General features: G+C 40.2%; 1 protein-coding gene across 18 annotated transcripts in view; it reads right to left on the bottom strand.

The window, feature by feature from the left end:
* The window catches only part of sipa1l3 (signal-induced proliferation-associated 1 like 3), a 112,598-nt gene that overhangs the window by 34,153 nt on the left and 62,023 nt on the right, over window positions 1–16,422 (bottom strand). For all 18 annotated transcript variants that reach the window (XR_009789922.1, XR_009789923.1, XR_009789924.1 and 15 more), the window contains 6 exons: window positions 14,652–14,782; window positions 9,409–9,597; window positions 7,727–7,901; window positions 7,480–7,583; window positions 4,977–5,134; window positions 3,316–3,898 (listed from right to left, as the gene is read on the bottom strand). Coding sequence is in view for 15 of the 18 variants with exons in the window: in XM_061783237.1 (XP_061639221.1) it covers window positions 3,316–3,898; window positions 4,977–5,134; window positions 7,480–7,583; window positions 7,727–7,901; window positions 9,409–9,597; window positions 14,652–14,782 (1,340 nt within the window). In the remaining 3 variants the exon portion in view is untranslated. The remainder of the gene's footprint in view (window positions 1–3,315; window positions 3,899–4,976; window positions 5,135–7,479; window positions 7,584–7,726; window positions 7,902–9,408; window positions 9,598–14,651; window positions 14,783–16,422) is intronic.

Raw genomic sequence — 16,422 nt, 5'->3', positions numbered from 1 at the left:
AGTGTTCATCACTCAGCTGCGATCTGTAGGATGTTTTGTTGGTGTTCATCACACATATGTAGAGCATAACACCACCAGCATCCTCTGTGCCATCTTCTGGATTTTTGGAAATTTATCTGCGCTTAATGAACCATAAAACTCATCCAGTTTGAGAGTTGAACTTCTCTTTTAAGACAGTATCACATAGGAGATCAATCAGTTCCATCTGCAGCTCCCGTGGCGCTGTTTCAGGGTCTTGTGTGACTGAATCTTGGATGGCAGTTTGTCAGATAAAGGTGTTTTGCGCAGCCTGCAAGCTTGATTGTAACTGCTGAGCCATATAGCAGTATATTCCTCTAAAACCGCAATGGTTCCTTAACAAATTAGATATACAGCCTTTGACGGACTTCAGTGAAAAAGTATTCAGTCGTCCATTCTATATTAAACACTCGGCACTCACTGTCGATTTTTATTTTCTTTGGCCCACTCATGATTGAGGAAGGGTTCAGAGCAGTAGCAGAGTAAAAACAGAACGGCCAAAGTCAAGTCAATGTGCCTGGCTGGTGGAACCACTCGGCATTACAGGACAAGACGTCATCGATCGGCTCCGCAAAAGACATTTACTCCGCGTCACCCTCGCATATGAATCCAAGAGCTCGTTTATTTTTATCCTTGTCACGTGTCTTGTGGCGTAGTACTGTAACTATCTGACGGCCAATAAAGTTTTTTCAATCTTGTTGGTGAAAAAACACGCCGTCGGAGTGGGACTATTTGCGGTGACTCAGACAGTGCAGTCTGGGCACAACTGAATTACGTCGTTCGCAACGGCATCTAAATTCTTCAACACAACAAATTTGATCGGGCACCTGAAGAATGTACACTCCTCGTGTACATTCTTCAGCATTCCGCGTTCAAGCAATGCAGCGTGGGGGGGGGAAACGACATCCGTCCATATAGCCGGGACAGTGAGAAAGTTAGAGTAAGCATGTCATTAACAGTATTTGTTAAAGTAATTGAATTGCAATAAAGTAATTTAATTACAGTAAGTTAGTACCCATTAATTCTGTCAAGATGTAATGTTGATTTGACCCTAAACTTATGTCAGTGGCCAATCCTTGAGCGCCCCCTAGAGGTCATTGATGTTTTAACTTTTGTCTAAAATGAGAGAATACTTTAAGATACTCAGTATACAGTACACAAGTATATACAATAAATGAACAAGTAATGTAAATTGCGGCATCTTGTGATCGGATCGGTGATCGTTTTTTCAAACTTGCTGATCGGTGATCGGCCCCAAAAAGCCTGATCGTGTAAAGCCTAAATACGAGTTGTTTTTATACCGTGATATTTTATATTTTCACGCTACTGTATGTCAACAGGATCTAATCTAATCAGCCACAGGATCAGCATGTATTTGCTACTTCTGGGAAGATTAACTAGTTCTGTTTATTTTTTAATATATATTTTTTTAACTTAACAGGCCTGGTACGCAATGTACATTAGCTGGGAGGCTTATTAGCTTTAATCTTTTTACATACTTTTATATTAATTCAAGGCTAAATTGTTCATTGATGAGTTACTTCATTTGAACATATCAGACAGAGGCTGATTAGCTTTTTGCTATTTACGGTGCTATGCAAACGTATTGGCCCCATTCACCCAGGGCCAGGTTTTTTTTTCTCTTAATACACGAAATCACTATTTAAAACAGCATTTTAGGTTCACTTGGGTTATTATTTTGTCTGACATTTACATTTGTTCAATGATCTTAAACATTAAAGTAGGGAAACTATGCAAAAATAGAAGAATTTGAGAAAGGGGTCAATACTTTACTCTCTGGTGGAGGAATTGCGCAAGAGGTAATTCTTTCACACACAAAAAACCTACAATAAATCAACAATACGTGTCAGCTAAATAAGGTATATATATACCAAGAATCACTGTTAACACAGAAACAACAACGACATTTAACGTAACAATAAGGACGTTATTACTGCAAAAACAAAGCGAAAAAAAAAATCTACATTGCATTTGCCCATCATTTTATGGTCAAAACAATCGTTGAAACTTGTTTTTATGGGTGCAGTTTTGACAATTATCTTTCAATTAATCCCTGGATGAAAACAGCCCTCCACAATCGCTTACAAGGAGAAGACCTGGCCGCCTGATTAAAAGTATCTGTTAATGGACACGATCCTGTGGACTTGAATTCTGAAAAGGCTTTGCAATATTTTTTTAAGAAATATTTTTTCAAATTCAATGCTCCAGTGAAGAGGCGGGTGCCCACCACTGCGAATAGATTCTGATCCTGTGGGAAACACTGATAGTGGAACATAATGAAAGTCACACAATTATAATACTGCCTGGTCAACCTCCATTTTCATCTAACTTCAAAACACAAAAGTAGGAAATGGATGATTGTCCACGTTGGTCCAATTCTAAACTACATTACTTCAGGGGATTTTGATTTTGGAGGATTAACGTTATTTATGCTTTCTGTTTATTATTTATTTATTGTCACCGTGGGTCGGAATCCTTGCATCTCCAAAATCACAACTTTTTCAGGAATAAAAAAAAACACCCTCTTGCTTACCAAACACTCCATCTTTCAAGTCGATATTATACATTATATTGCTGTCATTTACCATTATGCACCATCATCAACAACACCACCTCGAAATCTTGTTAAATTGTGAATTTAATATGCTAAAAAAAAACACTAATTTAATACGATGTCCTTAATTAAAATGAAAGGATACGTTGCTGGCTCCAGCCGTCCATGTTGCTCAGACCAAACCCCTCACTCGTTACTGTCTAAAAAACCTCCACACATTCAATCTTAAGGCGATATAATGCTGCACGACCCCCACAAGAGGGTGTGGAGTTTTACAACACTTCTCAGCCAGTTCAAGAGTAATTTTTTTCTCAAGCTATTTTCAACAGTATAAATTGGTTCATAATGCATACAAATAAACAATGTGGGGAGAGACCAAAAGCATCGATTTGTGAAAAAATATGAAACTGACCATATCTGGCCATACGGTGTTTCTGCCTGACATCAAAGTGATGTTAGAAAACCTACTGTATTATTATTAAAACTCCACTGCAACAAAATGCTGAAACAATACTGCATCTTCCATTCAGTGTAGACTATATATATATATATATATATATATATATATATATATATGTATTTATCACCAATACTTGCTTTTTACCCCATTATTCTGCTTCAATAAGTACATTTTGTATCTACATGATTTTTCAGGACATCTGGGGTAATAGTCATGTTACACTAACTGTAGTTCCAGCCAAGTTTACAGAAATATTCCTCACCTTCAATCTCTGGACCATTTCCCTGATGTCCTGTGCACAGCCCTCAGGCACCCGCACGGCAATGTGGTCGCCTCTGCCGTAGAAGATCTTCAAGGCCAAGCGCTCAGCAGTCCAGCCGATCACGTCGGCGCAGAAGCAGTTGAACACTACCTCTTTGGTGGAGCAGTCCATCAACAGGATGTATTCGGCAGAAAATCCCAGGGCGCAGGGGAGCTCAGCACCACCGCCACTAAAGTCCTGGGCCAGGACCCTCCATGCGACGGCCCCAGCAGCCCCTAACTCAGCCACGTCTCGTGCTTTTGAGCGCTCACGTTTTTTTGATGCCAGGGAGATGAGGTTGTTCAGTTTGCCGGTGGAGTCCATGGGGGTGCTACTGACGTAGTTCTCGGCCAGGTCGCGCAGGTATTCCTGCCTCGTCCGGGTCGCCATGGTGTGGAACTTCTCAGACTTGTGCGCCGCATTTTCCGCGTTGATGATTTTGGCCAGCAGGAAGTTCCGAAAAGTGTCCGAGTCTCGGAAGGTGACGCTGCTCGGGATGGGTGGGCCAAAAGGAGGCACATCCTTCATTCTTGTGACAGCAACACTGAGGGAAGAAGAAGGTGGAGAGGTCGAGGTCTCAATATCATAAGCCGTCAAATATTGGCCTCCGTTCTATTAGATGGCGTGACCCAAATAATTGCTAGGTACCATTTGTTTCAATATGATGAATTTCCCCCCCAGGAATTACTGAAGGAAAATCTACATTTAATCAGCCAAAGAGGCCGTAATACAATATAGAATGCAAAATATTATTACAGTGGGCGGTGTCTCAGATATGAATTTAATTTGTTCCGTGACCACACTTGTAATTCAAAACACAAAAGAACACAAACAAATGTGTAAGGTGTTTTTCAAATAATCCTCTATCATATTAGATTTTATTTAAACATTACGTAAGAACAAAATTAAATAAAATCTAAAGATTATATTTATACCTATTTATTCATACCTTCTAAAGATGGTATGTGTGTGACATGGCCACCGGATGGCAGTACAATACAGTCATACAGACAGTTTCACAACAATTGTAGGTGATTTAGTAAAATGGATTATGTTAGTTGTTTTTCCACAGAAGATAAAGAATATGTGGCTGTGAGTATTGTTATGTTTATTTATTACTATCAAAACACATTTGTGCAAATAAAGGTACACCTATAAATACATTTAAATATCTTATTTTAGAGATTCACTACACACAGATTGCAATATTCCACGATATTATTATCATCATTTTGATGATTACAGCTTACAGCTGACAAAATTCTCCAAATTCACCATTTCAAGAAATCTGATACTACAAACATATTAAATAATTAAAATGATTTTTAGTATATAAATAGGTGAGAATAGTAAGAATAAGGTAGGAATTGGCCAACTGAAAAGCATTTCATAGTTTTATAGTACTGGTACATGTTTTTAATGAATCTGTGTCGTACAGTTCCACTTTTTGAACTGAACTACTGAAATTAACTTTATCTGTTAATTCTAATTTATTGAAAAGGCCTCCCCCTAAAAACAATTTCCTGATAGATGCCATGTAATCAGTGCAGGTGAGTAAATAAATACTCCCGGCCACTATAAGAGGGAAACATTATACTATAGACTATTGTAGAAAATTTTACCTGTAGCAGGTGTTTTCCGAACAGGGGTTGTGTACACGGACAATGACAAAAACGTGCTGGAAGTGTGAGCGAATATTCTGAGGGGTGAACGGCAATGCTCCCGGCTCCTGAAAGATGATAGTGACAATGTCGTTCCCAATGTGCCTCTTTCTTAGAAGCTGAAGAGAAGACAGGACATTAGAAATTAATAACGTGGCACAAAAATGCAGAATATTTTCATGACAAACTTCCATGGGTAGGAAAGGACTTGAAGATGGTTCCCCATACAACAGCTCTTTATGTAATTTGTTTTTCCACTTTCTGTGTTGGCTATTTGTGTCTAGCTGTCTGTGTATGTGACATGGCGCTGCATCCAGGCTGTGTCTGTGGGGCGATGCTTGACAAGCCCCTCTTCCATCTGCTGATGGAAGTGTAAAAGTGGCAATTATGTAATGCAGCCTGTTTGGCTACAGATACACATAAGCAGGAGCATCCTTTACTCAATAACGCTGCTCTTTTTGAGATTTTTACGACGACACCTTATCTGTATTTTTACATAATTATTATGGATGATTATATCTGTATATGTTAATAATGACTGTGAAGCTTTGTAGAGCGCTTTGGGCACTGTGATAGTGTAGATAAAGCACTATATAAGTGCAGTCCATTTACCATTTAAATCAGATTTCCTTTCATTTTCACAATCTAAAATGCATGTTATTTAAAATTTTTATTTAAAGAAAATCTCTACAATCTATTTTTTTCCTCCACTGTTTCAAATGAAACTTTGCAGCATCTCTTCACCCACTGTTGATCATTTTAACATGTCATATGCTACCACCTACAGGTCTGACTGAGTAACGTGAATGTGCTACTGCACTGTGGAAGCCTCTGGATGGAGATATTGTGCCATTTATCCAAGTGTACAGCCGGCTGTTGAAAACGAAAAGCTTGTTTGAACAAAAAAGAAGCAGTCAAAGTGCATTCCTAACTTTTTAAATTGGTAGGCTTCTTTAAGCTTTTTATAAATCATTAAACATGTACAATAAGTACAGTCCAATTGTTTTAGAGAATAAGAAGTATAGAGAAAATGGATGGGTAGATGGATAGACTGGGGTTAATTATTTACTGTGTTAAGTTTATAATCAAAATCAGTTTATAAATTCACCAAGATCCTGTGACTAACTGCAATAATTGACATATTTCAAACTCAAAATCTTATCAGCTGTAAATAACAACAAAACAAACATGTTTAAAGTGACTGTAGGGGAAGTAATCAAGTAACAGTCATTTGGGAAGATATTAAGGAAGAAAACAAATCCCTTCTCCATTATGCTGTTCAAGCCTGAAGGCTATCAAAATCTATTTTTACACCAAATGGAATTGTTACAAAATAAAATACGAAGAAAAAAGTCCTGGCTGGTCCAAGTTCAAAAAGTTAAAGAACCAAAGGGGGGGGGAGCTTGTCACATATACAGTCCTGCTCAGCATTATAGGCACCCATCAAGTTTCAGTATTACCGGTAAATGTGGAATATCTCCTGAAGAAAATGAGTGAAGTGACTAAGTGAAACAACATTTTTCTATAGAGAACTTGCATTTGATACGAAAGAGCAAATGATGAATAATATTTTAAGGAAAGATAAAACTATAAAATGCAGCTTTTTAGCAATGCACACAAACAGTATGTTTACAGACGGCGCAATGAAGCCTTTAGGGAAAAGAATACCCTGCCAACAAACAAGCATGGTGGAGGATCCATAATGCTGTGGGGGCTGCTTTGTTATATTTGATAGTAAAGGCCTTGACTGTTTCACAGGTATCATTAAATAAGAAAACTAACAAGTGCGAAATGTCTTACCCAGTGTAAGAAAACTTGGTTTGAAGCGAAGATCATGGGTCCTCCAGCAAGACAAAGACCCAAAGCACACATCCAAAAGCACACAAGAATGGTTGAAAATGAAAAGAAATGACTCTTTTAAAGTGGCCAGTAATGAGTCGTCATCTCAATCCAATTGAAAATCTTTGGGGGGAGCTGAAATCTGCCATTGGGGGAAAGAACCCTGCAAATGTTCAAGAGGTTGAAGAAATTGGAAACAAAGGAAGAGTGGGAGAAAATACCACTTGAGAAGTACAAAAAGCTTATTGATGGATACAAGAAACGTTTGGAGGTTGTCATTGCTGCCAAAGGGTGTGCAACCAAATATTGAGGAGGGCCATATTGCTGCACATGCTTTTTCCAGAATTTTTCTTCTCTTTGAAATTACAATATCTAAGTTGAAAAAAATTCTCTTTGTTAAATTATTTTGGACCTCCACTTAAAAGATATGTTTGGCATATTTCCATTTATTTCTGAAGATATTACACAGGTTATGCAAAAAATGAAGGGGTGCCAATAATGGTGAGCAGGAGTGTAATAAAAACAATGAAAACTGCTATTTAGACGTGGAAAGGGTTTGGGCAGCTGCAAAGGATTGTGATAGATGGACATTTTATCTTGACAATGAAACACTACAAACTATTACCTGCTGTGGGTTGTTGGGCATGTATGGCAGCATGGTGGATATGTGGAACATGACTTCATAGCCCTGGTAAGCGGTGTACAGGGAGTGGGTGCCGGTAGAATCAGCTGCAGTAACAAGGAAGCAGTGTAAATTGTTGTTAAATGATTGCATTAAGGCAATTTTATAAATGTCATTCCAAGGATGATGCCTGCGAAGGGTGTGTTCACTTGTTTCATTGGCTATACTGGTATTTCTTCCGGGTACTCACTCTTTGTGTCGAGCTGTGCGGCGTATTTGCTGAAACCTTTAAGGAGCACCTGCTCGCCCAACAGCTCCAGGAAGGCCGAGAAGGCGGGCGACGCCCCCTCATTGTTGTACATCTCCTCCTCGGTGCTCTGGCCCGCGCGGCACAGCAGAACACCCACCTTGTGCTTCTGACTTAACTAGGAAGGCATTTGTGGATAATGTAAATGCTCATGCAGCAAACAAACTGAAAGCATGAAATAAATACAGTGGTGCCTTGAGATGTGAACTTAATTTATTCTGTGACCATGCTCGTATCTAAAATACGAAAAAAAACAAAATTGTAATGTGTATTTTAATGAGGAGTAATATGACTCCATAATATTGCACATTGTAAAAACACAGTAATTACGATTAAATAGACTTAAAAATAATTAATTAGTTTTGGTCACACTGCATCACTTGAATGACCATTGTGCTGTTCCTTCTGGTGTGTCCACTTTGGCCACCTGGGGGCATTATAAGACAGACAGGTGGATATACTGTCTATTAATAGAGACATCTCAACTCCTCCAGCTCATCAGTACGGAACTAATATTAGTCGTGCAAAGGTAAAGAATTTGACAGTACTGTTATATTGTCGGCGGCACGGTGGCCGACTGGTTAGAGCGTCAGCCTCACAGTTCTGAGGACCTGGGTTCAATCCCCGGCCCCGCCTGTGTGGAGTTTGCATGTTCTCCCCGTGCCTGCGTGGGTTTCCTCCCACATCCCAAAAACATGCATGAATTGTGGACTTTACATTGCCCGTAGGTGTGAATGTGAGTGCGAATGGTTCTTTATTTGTATGTGCCCTGCGATTGGCTGGCAACCAGTTCAGGGTGTACCCCGCCTCCTGCCCGATGATAGCTGGGATAGGCTCCAGCATGCCCGCGACCCTAGTGAGGAGAAGCGGCTCGGAAAATTGATGGATGGATGTTATATTGTCTGTCTATACGTGTTGCTGCACCGCTTGACTTCAAGCTGTTGCTTAAAGGGTTACAGCACGGCAACCTAGATTGTATTTAGCATTACGCTAGCTGAATTAAAGGCTAAGCTATGTGTTTGTTTTATTCTTTGTTTTATGTTAAGTTTGATAGTAAACCTCAACGGGGAGTGAAAATAAAGCGCTAGAATAATTATTCACTCATTGTATCTGCCAAACTGTTGCTTGTTGTCAAGAAAGTTGAGACACTGCCACCATACTGCGCTCGTACCTCATGTCTGCGCTCGCAAATCAAAGCAAAAAAACTAAAACAAAAACTAAAAAAAAAAGTCGAACGTTCCTCGAAAAACTAATAAGTGGAGTCACTCGTATCACAAGGCACCACTATATTTACATTCACAACTCTGTGGAGATGCTTGAAGGTTTATTCTTGTCAAGAAAGGAGCAGTTTTAAAAAATGCATTTGCAATTCATCTTCTGCTTAATAAAAGGCCAGATAAAATGGCTAAACATTAATGCTTTTGGTATACTGTACACTCAAGCACAAACACACCACACCCTCAGGCTTGCAGTTCAACCCAATACTGTACTTTGCACTTGAGTGATATAATGGCTTTACACAAACTAACCAAGAACACCATTTGTCTCCTTTTGTTTGATATAAAGTTGGTGCGCTTTAGAACATCAGCAGTTGTTACATTGACAGTATTTTTGGGTACACTAACCCCTTGTTCATCCAGCTTAAGAAGCTGCTCCGTGACCTTAGGAGTGCCGACCGCAAGTCTCAAACATGAGACGCTGAGTTCAGGGACCACCTGCTCCAGGACCTCCTTGAGGGGCAGGCCACGCACCGTGCCATGCCTCCCCGTCGAGGCCACCCCGTCCTCCAAGATGGACCCTCGCAGTGTCACCAGCTGTGTGCGTGGGAAAGAGTACAGGAAATGACCCCGCATACTTTCATATTTTTCTTATCACACAGAGGAAAAATTTCAGGGACGAGGGGGAAAAACTCCATTATTACATTCACCTGTTGTCTGGCCTGCAGACTGATGAACTGGAAACAACCTCTTAACCATACAACAACCTGCAATGAATTATGTGCTTGACAGACATAAACTGGGAAAAGTATCAATTAATGGATTAATAAACATTTTTTATAACATCTTATTCAAGGGCCAAGATGCTGGTGTAGTGGTAACATTACAAAACATGTACAGTCCCCTCCAAAAGTATTGGAACGGCAAGGTCAATTCCTTTGTTTTTGTTGTATACTGAAGACATTTGGGTTTCAGATCAAAAGATGAATATGAGACAAAAGTTCAGAATTCCAGCTTTCATTTCATGGTATTCACATCGAGATATGTTAAACAACTCAGGAGAGAGCACCTTTTGTTTGAAGCCACCCATTTTTCAAGTGAGCAAATTGGAGTATTGGAACATACATTATTAAATTAATTTAAAGTGAATAGCATTTAATATTTGGTGGCATAACCCTTACTTGCAATAACTGCATCAAGCCTGCGACCCATTGACTTCACCAGACTTGCATTTTTCATTTGAAATGCTTTTCCAGGCCTTTACTGCAGCCTCTTTCAGTTCTTGTTTTTTCTGGGGGTTTCTCCCTTTCAGTCTCCTTTTCCGGAGGTAAAATGCTCTATTGGGTTAAGGTCCAGTGATTGACATGGCCAGTCTAAGACCTTTCACTGATGAAGTCCTTTGTTGTGTTGGCAGTGTGCTTTGGGTCATTGTCTTGTTGCATGATGAAGCCTCTCCAGATTACTTTGTATCCATTTTTGTTTAAATTGCCAGACAAAATTGTTTGCCAACCTGTAGAGGGCAGGGGTGAAGGTATCACAATCCAGTGTTCGAAGAAGACTTCAAAAGAAGAACTACACAGGCCATACCACAAGATGCAAACAACTCATCAGCAAAAAGAATCGGAACGGCAGATTGAATTTTGCAAAGAAGAGATGAGCCACAAACGTTTTGGAACAAAGATTTCTGGACTGATGAGACCAAGATTAACCTCTACCAAAGTGATGGAAAGGCCGAAGTATGGAGAAAGAAAGGGTCTGCTTATGATCGAAAACACAGAAGGTCCTCCGTGAAGCATGGTGGAGGTAATGTCATGGCTTGAGCTTGCATGGCTGCTTCTGGAACGGGCTCATTAGTCATTATTTATGATGCAAGTCATGATGGTAACAGCAGAATTAATTCTGAAGTCTACGTAACCATTTTGTCTGGCAATTTACAGAAAAATGCATCCAAACTAATCGGGAGAAGCTGCATTATGCAACAAGACAATAACCCAAAACAAACTGCCAACACAAAAAAAACTTAATCAGGGGGAAAAAGTGGAAGGTCTTAGACTGACCAAGTTAATCACCGGACGTTAACCCAATAGAGCATGCATTTCACCTCCTGAAGAGGAGACTGCAGGGAGAACCCCCCAGAAACAAACAAGAACTGAAAGAGGCTGCAGTAAAGGCCTGAAAAAAGCATTTCAAATGAAGAATGCAACAGTCTGGTGAAGTCAATGGGTCGCAGGCTTGATGCAGTTATTGGAAGTAAGGTTTATGCCGCCAAATATTAAATGTTATTGACTTTAAGCACTGTTATGGTGTAGATAAAGCGCTACATAGGTGCAGTCCGTTTACTCAGTTCATTGAAGACCCTACATTTTCTTTTTTTGTTTTCTTTCTTCTGTGAATGTGCGTGATTGCTTGTTTTGTTCTCTTGTGCCCTGCAATTGGCTGGCAACTGATTCAAGGACCTAAAGTCAGCTGGGATAGGCTCAAACACAACCACGGAACCTAATGAAGACAAGCGCTATAGAAAATGGATAGATTTTTTATGGGATGGTTAGCCAGTCACCAGCTAGCTGCTAACCTGAGTGCAAACCAGCCATATCTCCAGGCATATCTCCACTCTCATTCACTGACTCGCACGTCTCTCACCAGGCCAAGCCCCACCCACCTTTAAAAGCCACACACCTCAAGCCTCACAGTCATATATAATATATACATTATACACCCCAAGTAAACAACAAACCAACATGCACCTCACATGCACACGTTGTTGTTTAATAAATGCAAAATCTATTTTCTGTTGTATTTGGCGAAATTGACAATTTACCTTTCATTTTGATGGATGCCTACGTTGAACGTGCGAAGGCAAGAGTAACAAGATGTTATGAAATTGGGATGGCCATATCGATCCCTGCATGTTATATGTAGTGAGTACAGGCAGCTGCACCTCAAAACACGAGGAGCTAAAGGATGATGATTAGTAGCCTGGAAGCTTAAAGTGGGTCCATCGGATGACGGATGGCCTGACAACTGCTCATAACCCTGCGGGCCTGAAGCAACATTTTTCCTCTTGGTCACACACAGATTTGAAGCATGAGTGTGGAGTTTTAATTTGTTTTATTTTTTTTTTTTAAATAAGATCCAGGTGTATTGTGAATTAATATTCCACTCAGTTGCGGGCTGCTCCCCCACGAGGGAAATTGACCTGCTTCAACACATTAAGGCTATAAAAATCCTGAGATAGATTTCACTTGAGGGCAGAGTTGCTGCTGCTCAACACATGCAAACCCAAACACATGCTCTTGAAAAATGTACTGCGGGCTCGCTCACATGAGGCTCTGGAACTTAGCTCAGAGGGTTGAATGCATGTGAACATTGGTAGGTGGGAGCAAGCAAGGGCAAAAAGAGGAAGTCTGCCCACCATGCTGCATCAGCGCTGCTGCACTGTGAATTAAATGGCGAACTAAAATCGGATGGATGTCTGAGAGCAGCTGCGCCTCGAGTCGAAGAGAATAAAGTCTGCAATCTCTCTCTCTTTGTTTGTGTGTGCGTGCACGCGCGTGCATGCGTCAGTGTGGGAACAGCAGGCCTTGCAGCAATTGGAGCTCTGTGTACTTAGACGGCGAAGCGGCTCCATTGTTGTAGCGGAGCTAAGGTGATGAGCCCAGGCAGCCATGTAATCCAGCTAAAAAAAACACAACAGCGGCTATATGGACAACACACTGATTCTGGGATGACTGTGACACAGTCCGACAGGTTGTTTAGAAAACTGACATGGCAAAAGAACATTGTGATTACAAAATATGTAAGTGGGTGATCCGTTCATCATGTGTCTCGTTTGCAGTACAGTTTGCTGTTTTTCCATGTTTTCATTGTAACTGTACGCTCTCATTTCTCAGTAGACTACAAGACTGTAAATTGTCAAATAGGTGTGAATTTGAGTGTGAATGATTATTTGTCTATATGTGCCCTGCGAATGACTGGCAACCAGTACAGGGTGTATCTCCCCTCTCATCCCAAAGTCAGCTGGGATAGGTTCCAGCTCAACTATTACCCTAATGAGGACATGTATGTGTACATATGTATCACGACTCTACTTGTCTCAATCTAGAGCTGTCGTTTTCCCACTTGTAATGTGGCAAACTCCAAAACCCACAAGACATTAAACAGATCAGACAAGACAGGCTAAAAACAACAAACGTGGAAGAGAATGATGTTCTCCTGTATTTACTTTTAGGCATGTGTTCTGTTGGGCAGCGTAAGGGGACACATATTTTTAGAGGAGTCTGATAGCTTTAACAACAGAAAATTGACTGCTTTAGCAAAGTGGACACAATGGAGTTTATTACTGCAGCCTCCAGACCTAAGGTACAGTGACGGGTTAGTGTTAGCATGTTTATTTTTGTCATGTTGTAATGTGTTGCTGCAGCCTAACTAAACAAATCTGCTCAAACAATGAGCACCCAGCAGTCATTTACTGTACGTCACCTTATGGTATTGACTCTGCACGCTTGAAACCCTGGCTGACCTCGTAGTACCTGCCTTTTGCCAATAAAAAAGCGGCAATAACAACTATAGCCATAGTGAGCCAATTAGGTACCTTGTACAAGTGTTTGCCCCCCTTCCTGATTTCTTTTTTGCATGTTTGTTGCCCTTAAATGTTTCACATAATCAAACAAATTTAGTTAGTCAAAGACAAGACAAGTAAACACAAAATGCAGTTTCGGTTTTTATTATTAAGGGAGAAAAAAAATCCAAACAGAGATGGACCTCTGCAGAAAAGTGATCCCCCCCCCCCCCCCTATTAAAACATAACTGTGGTTTATCATACCCGAGTTCAATTTCTTTAGCCACACCCAGGCCTGATACTGCCACACCTGTTCTCAATCAAGAAATCATTTAAATAGGACATGCCTGACAAAGTGAAGTCGACCAAAACATCCTCAAAAGCTAGACATCATCCCCAGAGCAAAAGAAATTCAGGAACAAATGAGAAAGAAAGTGATTGAGATCTATCAGTGTAGAAAAGGTTATAAAGCCATTTCTAAAGACTTTGGAGTGGCCTAGTCAAAGTCCTGACCTGAATCCTATTGAGATGCTGTGGCATGACCTTAAAAAGGTGGTTAATACTCGAAAACCCTCTAATGTGGCTGAATTCAAAGATGTAAAGGGCCAATATTCCTCCACAGCACTGTAAGAGACTCTTTGCAAGTTATCGCAAATGCTTGATTGCAGTTGTTGCTGCAAAGGGTGGTCCAACCAGTTATTAGGATTAGGGAGGTAATCACTTTTTCCACACAGATTAGGTTTTTAATAAAAAAAAAAAAAAAAAAAGAAAAAAAAAAAAGAAATCAGGAAGGGGACAAACTTTTTCACACCACTGTACAACATTTCAGTTACAAACTGCATGCAATTAACTAGTTTACAAATCTGCGAAAGAATACATGTTCATGTGGCACAAGAACACAGTCAGTTAAAGCCATACTGTTTTTTATTTGATTGGTTATATTGGTTCTTCAAATATTTACTGAAATTACAACTACTGCGTTAGCATAGGTTAGTAATAGACTACGACATGTTCCGACTCACGTGCTTTACAAATTTGGGAACGGAACTCTATTGTAAACTGAAGACTGCCTGTAGTAGAAAAGAGAACGTACCTCGCTGGTTCTCACGATCAGGCGGTACTGATACTGGTCCTTCAGATCTTTGGTGTCGTCTAGTTTCTCCCTGCGGATGCTCACGGCCACGGGACCCAGCTTTTCATCCGTACCAAAGTAATTTGCATGTTCTGGTGGAAAACAAAGAGGTTTGGTATATTAACATGATAAGTAAAAACAACACAATTAGAATGACTCTTAGGAAGAACGCAGAACAATATTGAAACTTATTGATCAAAGTCAAACTTCACATCTATCTCCTCCATCTGCTTATATTTTGTCACGAGGATTCGTGCAAAATGTTCAAAATTATAATGTTAAGAAATATGAAGAAACTTTATCTGGATTTGCACCAAAATACACGGTGTTCCCCAAAAATGTGACACTGTTTAAAATATGAATATCTGAGCAATTACACGTTCTAGGAAAACACAATTAAACAGGCTTGGCATTGAAAAATATTTTTTTTATTCATCTTAAGTCCAACAACATATTATATAGGTTTTAAAACCAATTTCTCAAAAAAAGCACAAAGGTCTTTTCATTGCTAGTCAATGTCATTTTTCACCCTGGGAAAAAAAACAAAAACAAAACTAACTAACCATTCATCAATTTTCCGTATCGCTTATCCTCACTAGGGTCGCAGGTGTGCTGGAGCCTATCACAGCTATCTTCGGGCGAGAGGCGGGGTACACCCTGAACTGGCCACCAGCCAATCGCAGGGCACATATAAACAAACAACCATTTGCACTCACATTCACACCTACGGGCAATTTAGAGTCTTCAATTAACCTACCATGGATGTTTTTGCTATGTAGGAGGAAACCGGAGTACCCGGAGAAAACCCACGCAGGCACAGGGAGAACATGCAAACCCCATACAGGTGAAGCCAGATTTGAAACCGGGTCCTCAGAACTGTGAGACAGATGTGCTAAGCAGACGTCCACTGTGCAATACTTAGTGGCATATATTCTTGTCATTTGTGAAAAATGACTAAGAATGAGTGACTTACAGTAGTTGAGTTAAACACTCGTTTGTCTGCATGACTATTATACTGCCACCCAGTGGCCAAGTCACACACAACCGAAAGAGCAGCAATGAGTTAATCATTATGTAATAACTGTTTTATTTACTTTCTGTTTAATTACATTATTACTGTTTTCTTAAATCTACGAACGTATCAGAAGTGATTCTTATTGATTCAGGCCCCCCTATAGAAAAAAAAAAATACTGAATCAGATTTTTCCCATTTGAATCGCAATGAATAAAACAATAACATACTTTATTCTGACAAGAGCTGCAATGCTGCCACTTTGCTCGTTTACAACCATCACTATTTTGACTCAGTATGCGTCGCTTCTGCGCATGTACACAATGAAGCTTCACCGAGAGCTCCATAAAGTTTGTGGGGGGGGGGGGGGGGGGGGGTGGAAGAGCTCTCCGCTGAAAGAGGCGATGGTGGCAGATTGAATGGAAGAAAGTTGATCAAACACAGCATGAAAGATGACGAGAGCAGCTAGGTAGCCGGCAGGCTAGCTGCAAAGGGAGAAGTTTGGTCCGGTCCATGAGGATTTATGGCACCGACAAGCGCAAAACAGACACTGTATTCTACCTGTGGCCAAGGTACAGTGAGGGATCCTAGTCAAAGTAAGTCATTGTAAACGAAAAAGAAAAACTTTTCTGTACGGTGACGCGACAGCTAAAACGTGTCAGTGAAAACGTACGCATACTCTCTTACAGTTCAATAGATAGTTTTCAAATAAACACATTG

This window comes from Phyllopteryx taeniolatus, chromosome 8, assembly GCF_024500385.1.
Source record: "Phyllopteryx taeniolatus isolate TA_2022b chromosome 8, UOR_Ptae_1.2, whole genome shotgun sequence".
Lineage (NCBI taxonomy): Eukaryota > Metazoa > Chordata > Actinopteri > Syngnathiformes > Syngnathidae > Phyllopteryx > Phyllopteryx taeniolatus.
Note: the sequence above shows the minus strand (reverse complement) of the source record. Positions and strands in the feature narration are given on the sequence as shown.